This window comes from Littorina saxatilis, linkage group LG6 (genome assembly GCF_037325665.1).
Source record: "Littorina saxatilis isolate snail1 linkage group LG6, US_GU_Lsax_2.0, whole genome shotgun sequence".
Taxonomy (NCBI): Eukaryota; Metazoa; Mollusca; class Gastropoda; order Littorinimorpha; family Littorinidae; genus Littorina; species Littorina saxatilis.
This window is the reverse complement of record NC_090250.1, coordinates 21,268,781-21,287,938: the sequence shown is the minus strand read 5'-3', so window position 1 is coordinate 21,287,938 and position 19,158 is coordinate 21,268,781. Positions and strand designations below refer to the sequence as shown.

The window sequence follows — 19,158 nt, the reverse complement described above, 5'->3', positions numbered from 1 at the left end:
GTGTGCGTGCGTACGTGTGTATGTTTGCGTGTGTATGTTTGCGGCGTGTGTGTGTTTGCGTGTGAGTGTGTGTGTGTGTGTGTGTCTGTCTGTTTGTCTTTCTATCCGTCTGTCTGTCTCTGTCTGTCTGTCTGTCTATATGATCGTATGTATGTCTGTCTGTCGGCCTGTCTGTCAGTTCCTGACAAGAACAAATAGCTCACCAATAGTGCAAATAACACCGAACAAAAGAACCCAACTCCAAGAAATAAACGCCCAACACAATCCAAAACACACGTCATATTATTGTAAAGGAGTTGTTTGTAGACACTACCGTTCAAGATGCTCTTGCCAGTTGTGGGTTTAGAGTATCCGAACATTTTGTCTCTTTACGTTTCACTTTAGTTCGCGGTTGCCTGGCTTTGTCATCCAGGTGTCGGAGTACCTGAATCGGTTGATTCAGCTCGGCGTGGCCGGTTTCAGGATCGACCTTGCAAAGTTCATGTGGCCACGTGACCTCCAGGCCATCCAAGAGAGGCTGACAGGTTTTTATCTTTCGCCACAAACATGACCATAGTTTTGATAGGGGTGGATGTACAGGCACACAAGATATGCGTGGAATTGTTCTTCTTTTTTTATTTTTTTTATTCTGATTTTTTTTATTTATCATTCTTGCTTTTGTTCTTGTTCTTCTACTTCTTCTTCAGGGCCGGACCCAGGGGGGGGGGGGGGGGTTCCAGGGGTTCCGGAACCCCACCCCTGGAAAAAGCATGTACCTTGCTTTGAGTGTTTTTTTAATTTATTTTTTAATAAATTTTGTGTGTGTCTAACAAATTTTATTCAATGTGAAATCCGATGAGAAAAAGGTACCCCCCCCCCCCCCCCCCACAATGCTGCTCTTAACCCTCAAAACAAGGCCCAGAATGCACCAGATTGCACAGATTTTAACCGTTTTTCAAAAATTTTCCGGGGGAGCATGCCTCCGGACCCCCCTAGTTCGCGCGCCTGCTTTGCGGGCGCGCGCTTGTGGCTTTGCCACTTCGCTGATTTGCCCCCCCAAAAATGGAGGAACCCCCCCCCCCCCCCTTACAACTCATTTGGTCCGGCCCTGTTCTTCGTCGTCTTTCTTTTCATTGGGCTTTGTAATCTTTCTTTGTTTAAAGGGCTATTGTCCGCCTATGGAATTATTTTTCTTGGCTTAAACGCCAGTGAAATATCGCGGGGGGAAAAGTCAAAAGAGCAAACGTTGATGGCTGGAGTTATGCAGTTTACAAGAATTTACAATTATGTGCCTTTTCTTGTGTAAGTTGGAAAAAGATTTAGGAGACTGCCTGTCAGTTTAGACAGTTCTATTTCGGACAAGCATAACTCTGTGAAGCACTATTTCTGTGATGACAAAGCAATTTCCCAGACTTATGTTATATCACTTACAATCTAAGTATTTTGATATATGAGCGACAGTTTCCAAATCGAAATCGTTCGGCAGAGGAGGGGGTGAGGGGCGGAGGCTATGTGTTGAACATATTGTCCGGTCATGTTTTAAACTATACATCCACCTTTGGGAAATCAAGTCTGTGCGTGTGATTGTGTGTGTGTGTGTGTGTGTGTGTGTGTGTGTGTGTGTGTAGGTGCGTGCGTGTATGTATGTGTGTGTGTGTGTGTGTGTGTGTGCGCGCGCATGCGTGTGTGTGTGTGTGTGTGTGTGTGTGTGTGTTCTCTCTATCTCATGCATCTATTTGGACAAAATTCGTTTTTCATGTGTCGCAGGTCTTTTGGGTTTTTTTCAGCAACGATGAAAAACCACAATCCGCATTTCTTTGACTATGTTTAGATCTCCCCGAAGGTGGAAGACCATTCATTTACCATCATGTTGAGAACTACGGGGATGACGTCATCAAGACGTCAGAGTACACAGATCTTGGCTACGTCACAGAATTCCGATACGGACAGTTTCTTGCCCGAGCGATGACGAAGGGTCTGGATAATCTCCTTGGAATTCAAGGTCAAGGTCAAGAGTTTTACTCTGCTTGTTTGTTATGAGGGTAAAACAAACTCTGTCACCTTTTTGGTTGGTAACGCTGTGTCACGATCGGGTGACAGAGACCAAGAAAGCGTCACTCAGTGGAGTGCCTGTTCTGGGTCAATGTATGATAGAAAGCGCCTGTGCGTGATATTGGACACAGCAGAGTTTTTGCTGACAGTGCTCCCGAGCACGGATGTTTTGAAACGCACGAGCTTCACAGTGCAGGTTTCTGCTGTCATAGGGCTGACGGTTTTTTTCGCTGACAGCGCGCACGGGATTTTCAGGGATTGAGTTTCTCGTGTCTTTTTCCTGCTTGGGGAGGCAAAACTGTGTATAGCTGGACTGGTTTGGTGACAAGGTCAGTCACGTGTATTTTGGCTAGGTTGTCTGTCAGAGACTCAAGGACGACACACTTGACACCCAGCGGCAGAAGGGGAAGGACCTAACACACAGTTACTAGAGTATGATGGTTTTTCACCGAGTATCATATTCGGCACTCTAGGGGAACTTCCACAAGTTATTCCTTTCCTCTGCCACGTATTTTGCTGAGGACAAGTCGTCACATTTCCTTCGTCGGCGATGGCTTTCGCATAAGGATTCGACAAGGGGTTCTGGACGTTTTGGGTCACTGTTGACGAACAGAGACTGTTCCAGGGAGGAGGCGGACTTTGCTTCCATTGAGAGTTACAATCATAGGCTTTTGAGGTAATAAATCATTATTTAACGCTGTTGATGAGTCTGTGTTGTGGAATGAAATACTCTCTGTTGTTCTTTCCAGGTTAGCGCATAATTTACTCTCTGTGACGCTAAAATACTAATCTGTATATGGTTTTTGCAGATAGGGAGAGAAGGACGGAAAATGGCTGTTTTGTTGTTGTAAAAAGTCAGTTTTGTGCAGGCCCACGTGCTCGATGAGATATTTAAAGATGACATGTTTTAAGGTGGTGGGTGAGGGGTAGCTGACATGTTTAGTGCACCGATGCTTTCTGTTTGCAGCCTTCGATTCGTTCGATTCGTTTCGTTCGTTCGTTACGTTCCTGTAACATCTGCACGGCTGACTCTGGCGGGAACTGTTGAGGCTACGCTAACCAGGAGACCGGCTAACCAGGAGACCGGCTAACCAGCGGACCGGCTAACCAGCGGACCGGCTAACCAGCGAACCGACTAACCAGCATACCGGCTAAGCAGCAGCAGCAGAGATAAAGCTAAGTGCACCATGTCGTACGCACCCCGTTGACCACCGTTGTCTTTTCGTATCTATGATTTCATTGGAGTAGTGACAACGTGGGGTGTGTGACACCTGCACGAACTAGAGCTTTTCGAACAGAACATTCTCATTTCGACTGTATTTACACGGGTTCAGCGTGTTACTATAATTTTCTACATAGTACTGGCATTTTGTCAGTGAACACTGGTTTTTTACGTGTTGAGAACGTAAAAGGAACATATTTTGAGTGAAGGCTCGAGGGAGGTGGAGAGTTTATACATAAACAGGCGTCTGAAACTTATACTTTTGTTGACTCTATTTAATTGTATGCCTGCGAGAGTGGATCGTGGTGTGGTTAGTTAATTAGTAGTAATTAACCGGTTCATAATCACCTTGAGTGATATATTGAAACGTGACACGTGGGGGCCAAGCCGGGATTTACTCAGTTAATTTCTGACTGATAAAGACCCACCAATTAAGGATAACTAAGAGCAGATAATCTCGTCAGTGCTCGACTTATTTTCTGCTTGGTGCTACCCTTTTTTGTATAGTTTTGATCATATACCACACCTTAAGCGATTCACATCTTGCAGGAAATGTAAATTGTAATTTGTGAGTTATTGTATGCGCTAACTGTGATTACTTCCCTTTCCTTTGTTTGTGAATCTTTGTTGTTGTACGTTCAGAGTTTTCCGTTGCAGAGAGCTGAGCAGGGTTAGCGGATTTGTTATTCGTTTTACTCAGTTTTCTCTACATTGTTGTTTCGCATTCTGTAACAGGTTATATTTCTACTGTCTTGTTTTACTTGGATTTTTCTCCATATTTTGACTTTGTTGGAATTTTGGGGGGGAAGGGTCCGAGGACTTCTGTCCTAACCAAGGCTGTGGGAGACACTCTGTTTCACCGCAAAAAGCAGCCGATAAAGTAGGCCACGGCTGTGGGAAACACTTTGTTTCACCGCAAAAAGCAGCCATAAAGTAGGCTACGCGATTTGTTCTACACCGTTTGGATTTTTCTTCTGCATTTTCTGGTTACTGGATTTTTGTATCCATCGCTTTCATCACCGCGTGTTCTAGCTATAGCTGCGTTAGGCTTACTTTGGTAATAAAGCTTTGCTAAAACTAACCATGGCTACAGGGGGATCTCCTACAAGGAGAATAACTTTCGAGACTCCTGGGAGCGAGCAGCCGACTGAGCGAGACGCACGCGTTAGAGCCCGAAGCGTTCTAAAACGCTTAGAAGTAGAACGGAAGGAAGAATTTGAGCGACTGACAAGAAAAGAAGAACGTGACCGACAGGAAAAGAAGGACGAACTTGACAGACAAGAAAGGGAACGACAGGCAGAACGAGACAGACAGGAAAGGAAAGACGAACGTGACAGACAGGACAAGAAAGAGAAAGACGAACTTGACAGACAAGAAAGAGAACGAGACAGACAAGAAAAGAAAGAGAAAGACGAACGTGACCGACAAGAAAGGGAACGACAGGCCGAACGACAGGCCGAACGTGACCGACAGGATAAGGAAGACGAGCTTGCAAGACAAGAAAGAGAACGACAGGCCGAACGTGACAGACTAGACCGGAAGGAACAGGCGGATCGCGATCTCCAGCTAGAACTAGCTAGGCTACAGGCCGAGAAGGGTACGCTTACTCAGGCTAGCGCGCCGACGTTTGTTGCCGACCGTACGAGACTGCCGACGTTCGACGATGACAAGGACGAGCTCGACGACTTTTTACGCCGGTTTGAGCGCATTGCATCCGACCAGAAGTGGGAAGAGGCCACGTGGGCTAGCCGCCTTAGCACCTGCTTGAAAGGACGCGCATTGCAGCTCTACAACGCTTTGGAGGACGACGAGGCGAGAGACTATCAGGCACTTAAGAAGGCGTTACTCCAGCGCTTTAACCTGACTGCTGAAGCCTACAGACGACGTCTGCGTAACAGCAAGAGACTGAGCGGCGAGCTGAGCCATCAGTTTGTGGCACGCCTTAATCTCTACTTGCGGCGCTGGGTGGAGATGGCCGAAAAGGACTGGACCGTCAACGACCTTGCCGACCTCATTGTCATGGAGCAACTGATGTCCAGCCTGCGACCTGAGGTGGTGACCTTCGTGCAGGAGCACCAGCCAAAGACTACTCAGGAGGCAGCCGACTGGATCAGAGTACACGAGGACGCCCAGGCGATCTCCGGCAAATCTTCAGGCTCACGGCCGGGAAAATCGGGAAATCCAGGTTCTTCAGGACCCAAGGACGGGAAGGACGATCAGGGACACAAGGGATCGAGTTCCAGGTCTGACATCCAGTGTTACTACTGCAACAAGCGGGGCCACGTGAAGAAGGACTGCCACAAGAGACAGGCTGACCAGAAGGGCGTTCACTTCGTTGGCAGTGAGGAGTTCAGGGACGTCACGAGCTCATGCACCATTCCACAACTCTGCGTTCCGTGCTCCAGGAAACATTTCCAGCCCCACTGTAACGTCTACGTTAACGGAGTGAAGGGCGAAGGTCTGCGGGACACAGGAGCAGACATGATAGTGGTTCGGGCGAGTCTAGTTCCAGCTATGGCCTACACAGGAGACAGCATCAGGGTGAGAATGGCCGAGGCATCTCACGCTTACGATTTGAACACGGCAGTGATCAAGGTCGTAACCCCGTTGTTCACGGGGACCATTGTGGCCGTCGTCATGGACGATCCTCCATGCGACCTGCTCATTGGAAACCGGGTTCAGTTTGTGGACGGCGTCACCAGGGAGGTTCCCGTTTATCGGTCTCCCGACGTCATTTCAGTGCTCACGCGGGCACAGGCGGAGCGAGAGGACAAACCTCTCAAACCCCTACCTGCTGCACGAGCTGCCCTGGGGAACGTGACCCCCGCGCTTCTCGCGAAGGCTCAGGATTCTGACCCGACCTTAGCTACTCCTCGGGAGCACGCGAAGTCGGGGAAGGTGAAGCTGAGCGGGAAGCATGGGAGGTCAAGGTTCCTCAGGGACAAGAAGTTGCTCTACCGTGAGTTCAGCAACAAGGAAGGTGCATTCAAACAGGTTGTCGTGCCTCGCGAGTTTCGCGAGGGTGTCATGGCAACGGCACATGACTCGATTCTGGGAGGTCATCTTGGCACCAAGAAGACCACGGATCGTGTCTGGCGCCACTTTTACTGGCCAGGCATCTGCACGGATGTCCGACGTTTCTGTGCGTCCTGCGATAAGTGCCAGAAGGTGGTTGCCAAAGGAAGGGTGAGGAAGGTCCCCTTAGAGAAGATGCCGCTCATCGACGAACCCTTTCGTCGGGTGGCAGTGGACATCATCGGGCCCATCTTGCCTGCGTCTGAGGACGGAAACAGATACATTTTGACCATGGTGGACTACGCTACTCGATACCCAGAGGCGATCCCTCTGAAATCGATTGAAGCCACGCGAGTAGCTGAGGCTCTGGTTACTATGTGGTCCCGGCTGGGAATTCCATCAGAGGTACTCACCGACAGAGGCACGCAGTTCACGGGAGGAGTGATGGCGGAGGCAGCACGACTGCTATCACTGGAGCAGCACTTCACCACTCCTTACCATGCTCAGTGCAACGGACTGGTGGAAAGGTTCAATGGCACCTTGAAGACCATGCTGAGGAAACTAGCTCAGGAGAAACCACGCACGTGGGACAGGTACATCCCAGCATTGCTTTTTGCATACCGCGAGGTTCCTCAGGAGAGCTTGGGTTTTTCCCCATTTGAGTTGTTGTACGGCAGACAGGTACGCGGTCCCATGGCTATCCTGCGTCAAGCTTGGACGGACGAAGAAGCTGACGAGGAGGTGCAGACGACAGCGACCTACATCGTAGAACTCAGGAACAGGATTGAAGAGACCTGCAAATTGGCTCAAGAGAACCTGGGAAGAGCAGCACAGCGTTACGCGCGAGGATTCGACCGCAAGGCACGGCCGCGCAGCTTCAAGATTGGAGAACGGGTGTTGCTACTTCTACCTGTCAAACACAACAAGCTACAACTGCAGTGGCAAGGACCTTTTGAGGTGACAGCGAGGGTGGGCCAGAACGACTACAGGATCATGATGCACGGGAAAGCACGCCTGTACCACGCCAACCTGCTGCGCGCCTACATAGAGAGGACAGCCTACGGGGAGAAGAACAAAGACCAGAAGAACAAAGACAAGAAGACAGAGAAGGTTGCAGTCATCAGGGGTGAAACGAGGGGTTGCTCGTTCTTGAGGACGACCTTTCTGTCTGGAAACAGACCATCAACCTCTGCAATATCTTCAGGTTGCAAGGTTGGCAAACGCCAGACTTATGCGCTGGGCGTTGATTCTCCAACCGTACCAATTCACGGTACGCGTCATTCCGGGCGCCAACAATGTTGGAGCTGACTTTCTCTCTCGGGCTGTAGAGGAGAACATGACTGTGAGCGAAACCGAGGTTTCGTCTTGAAGAGGGGAGGTGTGTCACGATCGGGTGACAGAGACCAAGAAAGCGTCACTCAGTGGAGTGCCTGTTCTGGGTCAATGTATGATAGAAAGCGCCTGTGCGTGATATTGGACACAGCAGAGTTTTTGCTGACAGTGCTCCCGAGCACGGATGTTTTGAAACGCACGAGCTTCACAGTGCAGGTTTCTGCTGTCATAGGGCTGACGGTTTTTTTCGCTGACAGCGCGCACGGGATTTTCAGGGATTGAGTTTCTCGTGTCTTTTTCCTGCTTGGGGAGGCAAAACTGTGTATAGCTGGACTGGTTTGGTGACAAGGTCAGTCACGTGTTTTTTGGCTAGGTGGTCTGTCAGAGACTCAAGGACGACACACTTGACACCCAGCGGCAGAAGGGGAAGGACCTAACACACAGTTACTAGAGTATGATGGTTTTTCACCGAGTATCATATTCGGCACTCTAGGGGAACTTCCACAAGTTATTCCTTTCCTCTGCCACGTATTTTGCTGAGGACAAGTCGTCACATTTCCTTCGTCGGCGATGGCTTTCGCATAAGGATTCGACAAGGGGTTCTGGACGTTTTGGGTCACTGTTGACGAACAGAGACTGTTCCAGGGAGGAGGCGGACTTTGCTTCCATTGAGAGTTACAATCATAGGCTTTTGAGGTAATAAATCATTATTTAACGCTGTTGATGAGTCTGTGTTGTGGAATGAAATACTCTCTGTTGTTCTTTCCAGGTTAGCGCATAATTTACTCTCTGTGACGCTAAAATACTAATCTGTATATGGTTTTTGCAGATAGGGAGAGAAGGACGGAAAATGGCTGTTTTGTTGTTGTAAAAAGTCAGTTTTGTGCAGGCCCACGTGCTCGATGAGATATTTAAAGATGACATGTTTTAAGGTGGTGGGTGAGGGGTAGCTGACATGTTTAGTGCACCGATGCTTTCTGTTTGCAGCCTTCGATTCGTTCGATTCGTTTCGTTCGTTCGTTACGTTCCTGTAACATCTGCACGGCTGACTCTGGCGGGAACTGTTGAGGCTACGCTAACCAGGAGACCGGCTAACCAGGAGACCGGCTAACCAGCGGACCGGCTAACCAGCGGACCGGCTAACCAGCGAACCGACTAACCAGCATACCGGCTAAGCAGCAGCAGCAGAGATAAAGCTAAGTGCACCATGTCGTACGCACCCCGTTGACCACCGTTGTCTTTTCGTATCTATGATTTCATTGGAGTAGTGACAACGTGGGGTGTGTGACACCTGCACGAACTAGAGCTTTTCGAACAGAACATTCTCATTTCGACTGTATTTACACGGGTTCAGCGTGTTACTATAATTTTCTACATAGTACTGGCATTTTGTCAGTGAACACTGGTTTTTTACGTGTTGAGAACGTAAAAGGAACATATTTTGAGTGAAGGCTCGAGGGAGGTGGAGAGTTTATACATAAACAGGCGTCTGAAACTTATACTTTTGTTGACTCTATTTAATTGTATGCCTGCGAGAGTGGATCGTGGTGTGGTTAGTTAATTAGTAGTAATTAACCGGTTCATAATCACCTTGAGTGATATATTGAAACGTGACACGCTGATAAGAACACTAAAAAGACATAAACCGATGAAAGAGGCGAAGTGTTGTATTAGTTCTACTAAAACTAACTGCTGGCGGGTTTTCTTTGAAGATGAATGATTGTTAAAGAACTAAGCAGTGAATGTGGGCGGGAATGGGGGACGGGGTTTGGTGTCTTGAAGGGAAGGTTCAATTGCTTACCCGCTGTCTTGGCATAGTGTTTCTACTCTTGCCAGCCCAACTATCAATGTATGCTTCATCTTCTTCGGGTTGTATTGAAAACTCCAGAAAGAAAGAGCTTTTCTCCTTCAAATGCTTTACTTTCACAGGCGACAATCATTGAGAGATTGACGCAAGCGATTAATAATGCTGCATTGTTACTATTCTGTATTCACAGTAGGTAATGCCTAATGATATTCTGAATCAGTGCCTCCCCCCCCCCCCCTCCCCCTCTTTTGAGACACCCACAGTTTTGGGACAACTATGTCTGGAAAGGAAGAGAATCTTAAAATGGAGGTAGCGGGCGGGGATGTAGCTCAGTCGGTAGCGCGCTGGATTTGTATCCAGTTGGCCGCTGTCAGCGTGAGTTCGTCCCCACGTTCGGCGAGAGATTTATTTCTCAGAGTCAACTTTGTGTGGCAGACTCTCCTCGGTGTCCGAACACCCCCCGTGTGTACACGCAAGCACAAGACCAAGTACGCACGAAAAAGATCCTGTAATCCATGTCAGAGTTCGGTGGGTTATAGAAACACGAAAATACCCAGCATGCTTCCTCCGAAAGCGGCGTATGGCTGCCTAAATGGCGGGGTAAAAACGGTCATACACGTAAAAGCCGTGGGAGTTTCAGCCCATGAACGAACAAAAAAACAAAATGGAGGTACATTTACAGACACTGTGAAAAAAAATCTGGAAAAGTAAGATTAAACTACGTTAAAACATTCAGTAAAAACTTGACTTAAAGGTGGTCGTCTACATTTTGACTTTTTTCCAATAATCGTATGGTTAGATTTCGCTAAAAAGTTATTTCAGATGATGAATGAACCATGGGGCAAAAAGTTACAGAAAAAAACATATATGTAAAAAAAGTTTCTATTTTTTGGGAGCGTGACTCACGCTTCCAATGTTTACTTTTCTGTTTTCTGAGACCATGTGCTCTGCCTAAAAATATCGACCAATCAAATTATTCGCGGCGCATGCGCAAAGAGTCATTTATGGTCCAAAGATGTCTGCCATCTTGCGCCAGTTACGTAAAAAGCAAAATTGTGATCGATCAGGGCGGCATAGGTCTGAATGTGTACATTTGGGGGACCAGAAACAACCCTGAGATGCAGCGAAGTTGGAATTAGGCGCCAAATTCAACCGGCAAGTGGCAAAAACACTATGATGCTCATTGAAAGTTACGTCGGGGGTGTGCTCAAAGTACTTTTGGCAAAATCGCAAGCAGGACAAAGCCCTGGGAGTTTTTCCTGTGGAAGAGCATGCTGAAACGGAATGTAAGTATAATTGTTGACATTACACCCAACCTTTACTTTGATCTTCCATTAACTTTACTTGTATATTTGAATTCAAACCTAGTTATTACGTTTCACAGTTCTGAAACAAAGCTTGTACGTACATGATTACCATTTCACTGTAGGCTGAAAGGGCGCGTCCGAACATTTCATACTCAAAGGCGGTTTGAAATCTTAAACCGGGCTTACTTTTAGATTTGGTTTTTACATTATGTATTCCTCCACACTTTTTCCTTTTCTCAGCTAGTGTCGTGTCGTGGTGTGTGTCGTGGGAAAGGGAGGGGGGAGTTGCATTTTCAGTGGCCGATTCTACTTCGGACAGATCATAGATCTATACAGACGGTATCGCTAACTCGTCATCTGACAGATCAAGCTCATCCAGATGAATAGAACTAAAATGTCACATTTTTTTTAGAATCTTATAGATCTGTTCTTAGTTTTTACGGTATGGCTTCAGCTACATTCAATCTGCGTGTGCCTTACACAAAGAACTGTTGAAAAAAAAAATTCTCTTCAGAGATTCATGATACTATTCAGTTTTAACCACCACGTTTTTACATTGTGTGATTAAATAAGGTGACGTGCATCTTCACGCAGTCGCGCGCGCGTGTGTGTGTGTGTGTGTGTGTGTGTGTAGGGGGGGGGGATATGTCTGTCTGTGCCCTCTGACTTCAACATAAATTGTGTGTATTCAACAGTAACGTTGCACATTGCAGATCTGTGCGCCAGGAATGTGGACAAGGAAGCCGCAGTTTGAGCAAGCAACGGTAAGCTATTTTATTCGAAAGCTGTTTTATTCGATTACAGCGAGTCCGTTTGTAAGCAAGCTTTTATGATGTTCCTGTACACAACCTTCATCGATGCTACAGGGATACTGTTTCAAGTTTTTAACATTGAAACTGTGTGTGTGTGTGTGTGTGTGTATACGTGTACGTGTGTGTGTGTGTGGGTGAGAGAGAGAGAGAAAGACAGAGAGAGAGAGAGAGAGAGAGAGAGAGAGAGACTGTCTGTGTGTGTGTGTGTGTGTGTGTGTGTGTGTGTGTGTGTGTGTGTGTGTGTTCGCTCTGAAAAAACGAGAACACGCAAAAATAAACATCGTATTTGGTCAAGGTATCAGAAATATTTAGTATCATAGCTAATAGTGAAGGGTAACATTTTTTTTCTCATAGCCTTTATTCATCAAGCTGACAGTGACAACATAATAAGGGAACACAGACAAATTAAATAACATATCCACAATTACTATAACAACAAATGCAAGCGGACCAATAGTTGCAACAAACTTCAGGCTAAATAACATCAAAAAGAAAGGACCAGGGGAAAAAGAGAGATCACACGTATCTAAGAAAACAGCGGTAACCATTAAATTTTGTATGTCCGAATGTATCATTAAAACCACGATATCCACATCTTGCCTGTTCTTAGTGTCATGCAATCATGAGTAGCAAGTGGTGTAAAAATTGAGACACAGAAAGGCACAGTCGTTCCCATGAAAGCTTTTGGCTCACCATCTCAGATTTAGACAAGATTGTACATGAACAAAGACTTAGATTCGACAACCTGGCTGCTTCATGCGCAAAGTGATAATTTATTTTGATGTGTTATCATCACAGATTCCTGCTTGAGTTCGTTCACAAATCAGTCAATAAAAAACAATCACAAACTGCACCCAGGCTGATTAGTTGATGTGTTTAGCGATGGTCTTTTCAGGCCTGGTCTGTTCTGAGACTGTAAATCGAATAGTTTACTCGGGAAGGACTGAACCTTTCACATCAATATTCAACAAAAACCAACAAAACGTCTGAATAACACATACGAGAAGGGGGGGAACATTAATTTGTGTGCTTTTGTTATCAGGGGAGGGAACCATCTAATCCGAGCAAAATTACCTCCCTTGATTTGTCTTAGTGATACATGTGCAAAGTGAATAAAAAGTGCATCAGTCACAAACAAATACAACTATTTAGCAGGATCAATTAGTACACTTGATGCATATATGAATGTTGATCTATTCAGAATAATAAATAATGTCCCGGCTGATACTCCCTGCTAAATTATTAGCAGATTATCATCGATATTTGTGTTCCCTGTGCACAGCGTTTGTTTTTCGGTTGTTGTTTTGGTTCATGTAACGTTTCAGGCGTATTCTCAAGACATTTAGAGAACTGTTATGGAAGCCTGAAGATCAAAGACAAAAATGTATTTACTGTAAAATGCAAAAAAAAGAAAACGGGTTTTCCAATAGCTCCTGCCATTCTGATTGTGGACTTTAGCATGCATAGCCGTGTCAGAAGACAACAAATATACATGCAGCCCGATTACTTGAAATGTGGCATCGGTATCAAGTGTGTGTGTGTGTGTGTGTGTGTGTGTGTGTGTTTTGATGCAGCTGCAGAAGTAAAGAAGCTAATGTCTTACAATATTTTCAGAAATGATCGCTCTATGTTTTACTACAGAACTGAAGGAGCAATGGTTGAGAGTGAGGGGGTAGGTATGCAATATACAAGTGCGTAGATTTGTGAACCATCTGTGTGCCCGCTAGGTGGAAGGCGTCCATGGCATCCATGTAAGAATACATCGCTGCTCTGCCGATTCAGGATGAAGCCATAAGTGTCCAAGCCATTGTCCTGCAAGAAAAAACACGTCATTTTTAGTCCATATATGCATTTCCGTGACTAAGCTTTGGTTTAATCATCGGCCTGATAATGATGACCTAGAAGCAATAGATTTGTTATCAAAAACAATTGAAAAAAAAAGTAAATTAATTCTTTCCTTCTCCTTGTATTTATCAATGTGTTTATTCTTTTCTTCTTTTTATATTTAGTCAAGTTTTGACTAAATATTTTAACATCGAGGGGGAATCGAAACGAGGGTCGTGGTGTATGTGCGTGTGTCTGTGTGTCTGTGTGTGTGTGTGTGTGTGTGTAGAGCGATTCAGACTAAACTACTGGACCGATCTTTATGAAATTTGACATGAGAGTTCCTGGGTATGAAATCCCCGAACGTTTTTTTCATTTTTTTGATAAATGTCTTTGATGACGTCATATCCGGCTTTTCGTGAAAGTTGAGGCGGCACTGTCACGCCCTCATTTTTCAACCAAATTGGTTGAAATTTTGGTCAAGTAATCTTCGACGAAGCCCGGACTTCGGTATTGCATTTCAGCTTGGTGGCTTAAAAATTAATTAATGACTTTGGTCATTAAAAATCTGAAAATTGTAAAAAAAAATAAAAATTTATAAAACGATCCAAATTTACGTTTATCTTATTCTCCATCATTTGCTGATTCCAAAAACATATAAATATGTTATATTCGGATTAAAAACCAGCTCTGAAAATTAAATATATAAAAATTATTATCAAAATTAAATTGTCCAAATCAATTTAAAAACACTTTCATCTTATTCCTTGTCGGTTCCTGATTCCAAAAACATATATATATATGATATGTTTGAATTAAAAACACGCTCAGAAAGTTAAAACAAAGAGAGGTACAGAAAAGCGTGCTATCCTTCTTAGCGCAACTACTACCCCGCTCTTCTTGTCAATTTCACTGCCTTTGCCATGAGCGGTGGACTGACGATGCTACGAGTATACGGTCTTGCTGAAAAATGGCATTGCGTTCAGTTTCATTCTGTGAGTTCGACAGCTACTTGACTAAATATTGTATTTTCGCCTTACGCGACTTGTTTTTTCTTGGGTGGGAAGGGGGGGTGGTGGTGGTGGAGGTGGGAAGGGGGGGGGGGTGGGGTGGTGGAGGTTGGGAGGGGGGGTGGGGGGGTGGTGGTGGAGGTTGGGAGGGGGGGTGTGTGTGTTGTAATTAGTTGTTTTCAAACACTTCGGACAGATACTGATGCGCCGGAGACATAGCAGAATTTTTAGGGGATGCATAATCTTGCGATCAGATGTGCAAGATGGTGATTGTTCTACACTACTCGTCATAAAAAAAACTTTACAGATGCGTTTGAGGGCAGATCTTTATGATGAGGCCGTTTATCGTAAAACCAATTATATGACTGGAAAGGCCTTTTATGCCCCTAACTTATTCAGAAAACAGATTGAGTTTACATGACGTAGTGTCGATACAGTGAAGCCTACAACACAAACACACCCCAAAATCAAATTCGCAAAATCAAGGTTCCCGCGTTAAAATTGACAACGAATCAGAACTGCTAAAACAAAACATGTTTAGCATGTTCTTAGACAAAACAATCAAATGTGCATCCAAATCAGTAAGTTTTGTTCACATATCTTGTCTAACATGGACGCTATGGCATGCTGAGCGGTGTAGGTGTCAATCCTCTCAGCAAGCATAAAAGGCAGTTTTTAAAGCCGCATTAGCGGGTAATGAGACAAAAAAATTGTACAAATCACGGTAAACATTTTTACAAATCACGTTTTTGCGCCCGATATTTTCTTGTCAACTCCAAAGTCAAGGGACGAATACGAAATCCCTTGACTTTTGGGGTAGCGCGACTCTGTTACTGTTAATTTTGAGATTTTTATTTTTTATTTTTATTTTCATTACTCGGAGGTCCCATCGTTGGGAAATTCCGGTCGCTTCCTCCCAGTGGAAAGCTAGCAGTGACAGAGTCGCACTACCCCAAAGTCAAGGGATCTATTAGTCCCCTTTCGCCGTTATCCCAATTCGCCCCCATCACATTTTGACAACATTTCTTAGGCCAAGTGTCATTTTACCACCATATCATGTACCATTAGCTCCACATCCCATTTTGGCGCAATCCCGTTTCGCCGTTAGCCCATTTCGCCCCCATCCCATTTTCGCGACATTTTACAGGCCAAGTGTCATTTTACCACCATATCATGTACCATTAGCTCCACATCCCCTTTTGGCGCAATCCCGTTTTGCCGTTATCCCATTTTGCCCCCATCCCATTTTCGCGACATTTCACAGGCCAAGTGTCATTTTACCACCGTGTCATACCACTAGCGCCACATTCCATTTTGTCGCCATGCCGTCATCCCATTTCGCCGCCATCCCTATTTCGTGACATTTTGGATTGTGGCAAAAATGGGATTTGGCGTAAACGGAATGTCTTCCTTTTTTTTATAAGGGGCTTATTGTCCGTCAGGTCTTAATTGCCTATATTGGACATGAATTGGTTTATACGATTCGAGCTTTTACGCCCTCACGGCTTTTGATGTAGGTGGTATCAGCCATCTGTACTTATGGTAGAATGACCAAGATCTTTAACGTGCCATTGTGGTGACACGGGGGTGGGAGATGGATACCGTCTCTGGGTCTGCGCATAAAGTTGACCCGTGTCCGTCCCGGCCCGGATTCGAACCAGCGACCTTTCGATCACAAGTCTAGTGCTCTACCACCTGAGCTACCCGGGCCCCATGTCTTCCTAGTTGAATAACGCAGTATAGTAGTATAGTGAGGCTTGGCAAGAAGAATAAATAAAAAATGGGATGGCGGCCAAATGGGATGGTGTCAAAATGGGATATTGTCGCGCTATTGTTATGACACGGTAGTAAAATGACGCTTGGCTTGTGAAATGTCGCGACAATGGGATGGGGGCGAAATTGAATGCGGTGAAACGGCATGGCGGCCAAATGGGATATGGTGTCAAAATGGGATGTCGCGCTATTGTTATGACATGTTTGTAAAACGACGCTTGGCTTGTGAAATGTCGCAAAAATGGGATGGGGCAAAAAATGGGACGGTGGCAAAATGGGATTGCACCAACATGGGATGTGGAACTAAAACCACCACCCCCACCACTCAGCGTAGAGGCTCTAAACAAGAAAAATTAATAAAAATAAAAGGCATGCATTACTTTGTGGAATGCGATATTTTTACATTTTTACAAATCGCGGTTTTAGGTTCGACGTGATTTGTAAAATGTTTTTACATTTTTACAAACCACGGGTTAACAGTAACTCGCTAACGCGTTGCCTTCAAACTTTCGGAGAGTTGTGCTAACACATGTTGTAAAGTACTTTCGGAATTTCAAGTAATTTGAGACATTAGGTCTGCTGTTATTTGTCATGTCAGAAACAGTTCTTAAATTGACGATAGGTTTTTGCTGAATCATTGAACAAATTTTATTTGTTGAAATCTTCAAGAACAATGACAGATGCGCCACATACTCAAATTTCATGTACATATTTTATCAGACATGGGTGGTATGAGGATTTCAACGCGAAAGTAGTTTTTTTAAGAAGTTGACTCATTCAGAGCGCTGAGCGCAAATGTCGGCCTACGCATAGCAAAGCTCACTGCCAACACGCTTAACTGATCAATGGCTCTTGAAAAAGCATTTTCCAAAAATGTGTGTGTGCGTTTAAACAAGTGCACTTTGAACAGCCATTGGTGAAACTGTATTAAATTTAAGGGTAAATTGAAGCTTTCATTTGTCTAAATGCATGCTAATTCTAAAAAACATTCTGTTCAATCGGACAGGGTACATCTTTATTTTTAAAACTCTTTCTGGGATGTCGCATAACAGCAGAACTAATACCTCACATGACTTGAGATTTCGTGTGTACTTTACGACATGTGTTAACACAAATCTCCGAAAGTTTGAAGGCAATGCGTTTGCGAGTTACTCAAATGTACCATTCTTTGTCTTATTACCCGCTAAAATGGCTTCAAAACTGCCTTTTATGCCTGCTGAGAGTATTGACACCTACACCGCTCAGCATGCCATAGCGTCCATGTTAGACAAGATATGTGAACAACACATACTGATTTGGATGCAGATTTGATTGTGTGAGCAAGAGTGACCCTGTTTGTTTTTTGTTTTTTATTACCTCAAATTGAAGAACAACTCATTTTTTGCCCACACAAATTGATTTGTTTCAGCTGTTGTGCCTAGCAGTGTTGTTTTGCCAATTTGAAGAAGACTGGGTGACAGGTGACCCCCCAAAAATGCAACCCTCAAAAATGCTAATAACTTCTACATCTGTTGACCGAATCACTTTATATTTGGGTGACATAAACTTCAGCTACCGTGACACTTTCACAAAGGGGCAATTTTGTAGATCAAATGGTCAGACTTTTGTGCTATTTCAAAAAAAAAAGTTGCCAAGATGTGGAAGGGTCATGCATAGGCTTAAGTTTATGTCCCCCAAATATAAAGTGATTTGGTCAACAGATGTAGAAGTTATTAACATTTTTGAGGGTTGCATTTTTTTAAGGTCAACCTGTATTTGCCAAAAAATCAGCCTGACTGGGCCATTTCTACTTTTGTATTACGAAGTGAATTTCCAGGATGTTGTTATAACATTTAAAGATTAATAACTGAAACAGGACACATTTCTAAAGATTTCATATAACGATTATCCGCCCTATCCTGACACGCCCATCACTTTTCAGGTTGTTGTTTTTTCATCATAATTTTAATGCATAATTACGGCACATCATAGTCGAGTCATGCACAACTTATGGCGATTAACAGCAGTGTGCTAACAGTTTTGAAACTGTTTCAGATTTTTAAGTACTATTTTTGTAATTACAGGTCTTTGACGGGTGGTTATCAACCTCCCTTCACCTATCTTGGGAGTGATGACAAACACACCTGGGCCCGTATGCATGAACTAGAAGTAAGAAACACTGGAAGTAGAGGCCTCTTTTCGAAGTGGGAACTCCCGAAGTCAACTTTCTAACTGTTCACAATGCATGAACTGACTTGAACGCCAAAGTAGTGACAGCGAGAGTATTAAGGTCAAGGTCGGGGAAATTGGGGGAATCCCTACTAATACGCATGCGCACGTTTCTATCAACATGGCAGTCAACGAAAATGGCAAGGCACGTGTGCCGCTCAAAAAGAAAGTAGACACGGAGGGGCGTTCTGCGCCTTTTTCAGATGGTGAAATTGCTGTACTCTTGACAGAAGTGTTTTACGAAAGAACGGTTATTCTGTCCAAATTTCAGAACAGTCTAACTGTTAAACATAAAGACGTTGTCTGGTCCAAAAATGCCAAAGAAGTGTCTCTCTCTCTCTCTCTCTCTCTCTCTCTCTCTCTCTCTCTCTCTCTCTCTCTCTCTCTCTCTCTCTCTCTCTCTCTCTCTCTCTCTCTCTTACGACACACGCACACACAGACAAACGTACACTCATGCACATACTGACACTATGACACAAGTGACACTGACGGCACACATAAACACACACACACACCACACACTGCACTGCACACACACACACGTACACACACACACGCACCCATACACGCACGCACACAGTCACAAACAAATAACCACACACTCACTCTCTCTCATTTTCTCTCATTCTCTCTCAGAGTCAATCTACACTCATACACACACTGAAACTAGGATGACACAAGTGACACGTCACACACACACACACACACACACACACACACACACATACACACACACACACACATACACACACACACACACACACACATACTCACCGTAGTGACACACATATACACACGCGCGTACAGTTGAAAGTCA

The 19,158-nt window shown here is 44.8% G+C and overlaps 1 protein-coding gene and 1 long non-coding RNA gene across 2 annotated transcripts in view; both read left to right on the top strand.

Annotated features, from left to right (window-relative positions):
• The window catches only part of LOC138968726 (uncharacterized), a 36,364-nt gene that overhangs the window by 4,504 nt on the left and 12,702 nt on the right, over positions 1-19,158 (top strand). The window contains exons 5-6 of the mRNA XM_070341358.1: positions 413-524; positions 1,811-1,981. Of these exons, the coding sequence (XP_070197459.1) occupies positions 413-524; positions 1,811-1,981 (283 nt within the window). The remainder of the gene's footprint in view (positions 1-412; positions 525-1,810; positions 1,982-19,158) is intronic.
• On the top strand, positions 10,151-18,260 carry LOC138968727 (uncharacterized). Its single transcript, XR_011456268.1, has 3 exons — positions 10,151-10,693; positions 11,428-11,478; positions 18,197-18,260. It is a non-coding gene; the product is annotated as an uncharacterized lncRNA (long non-coding RNA).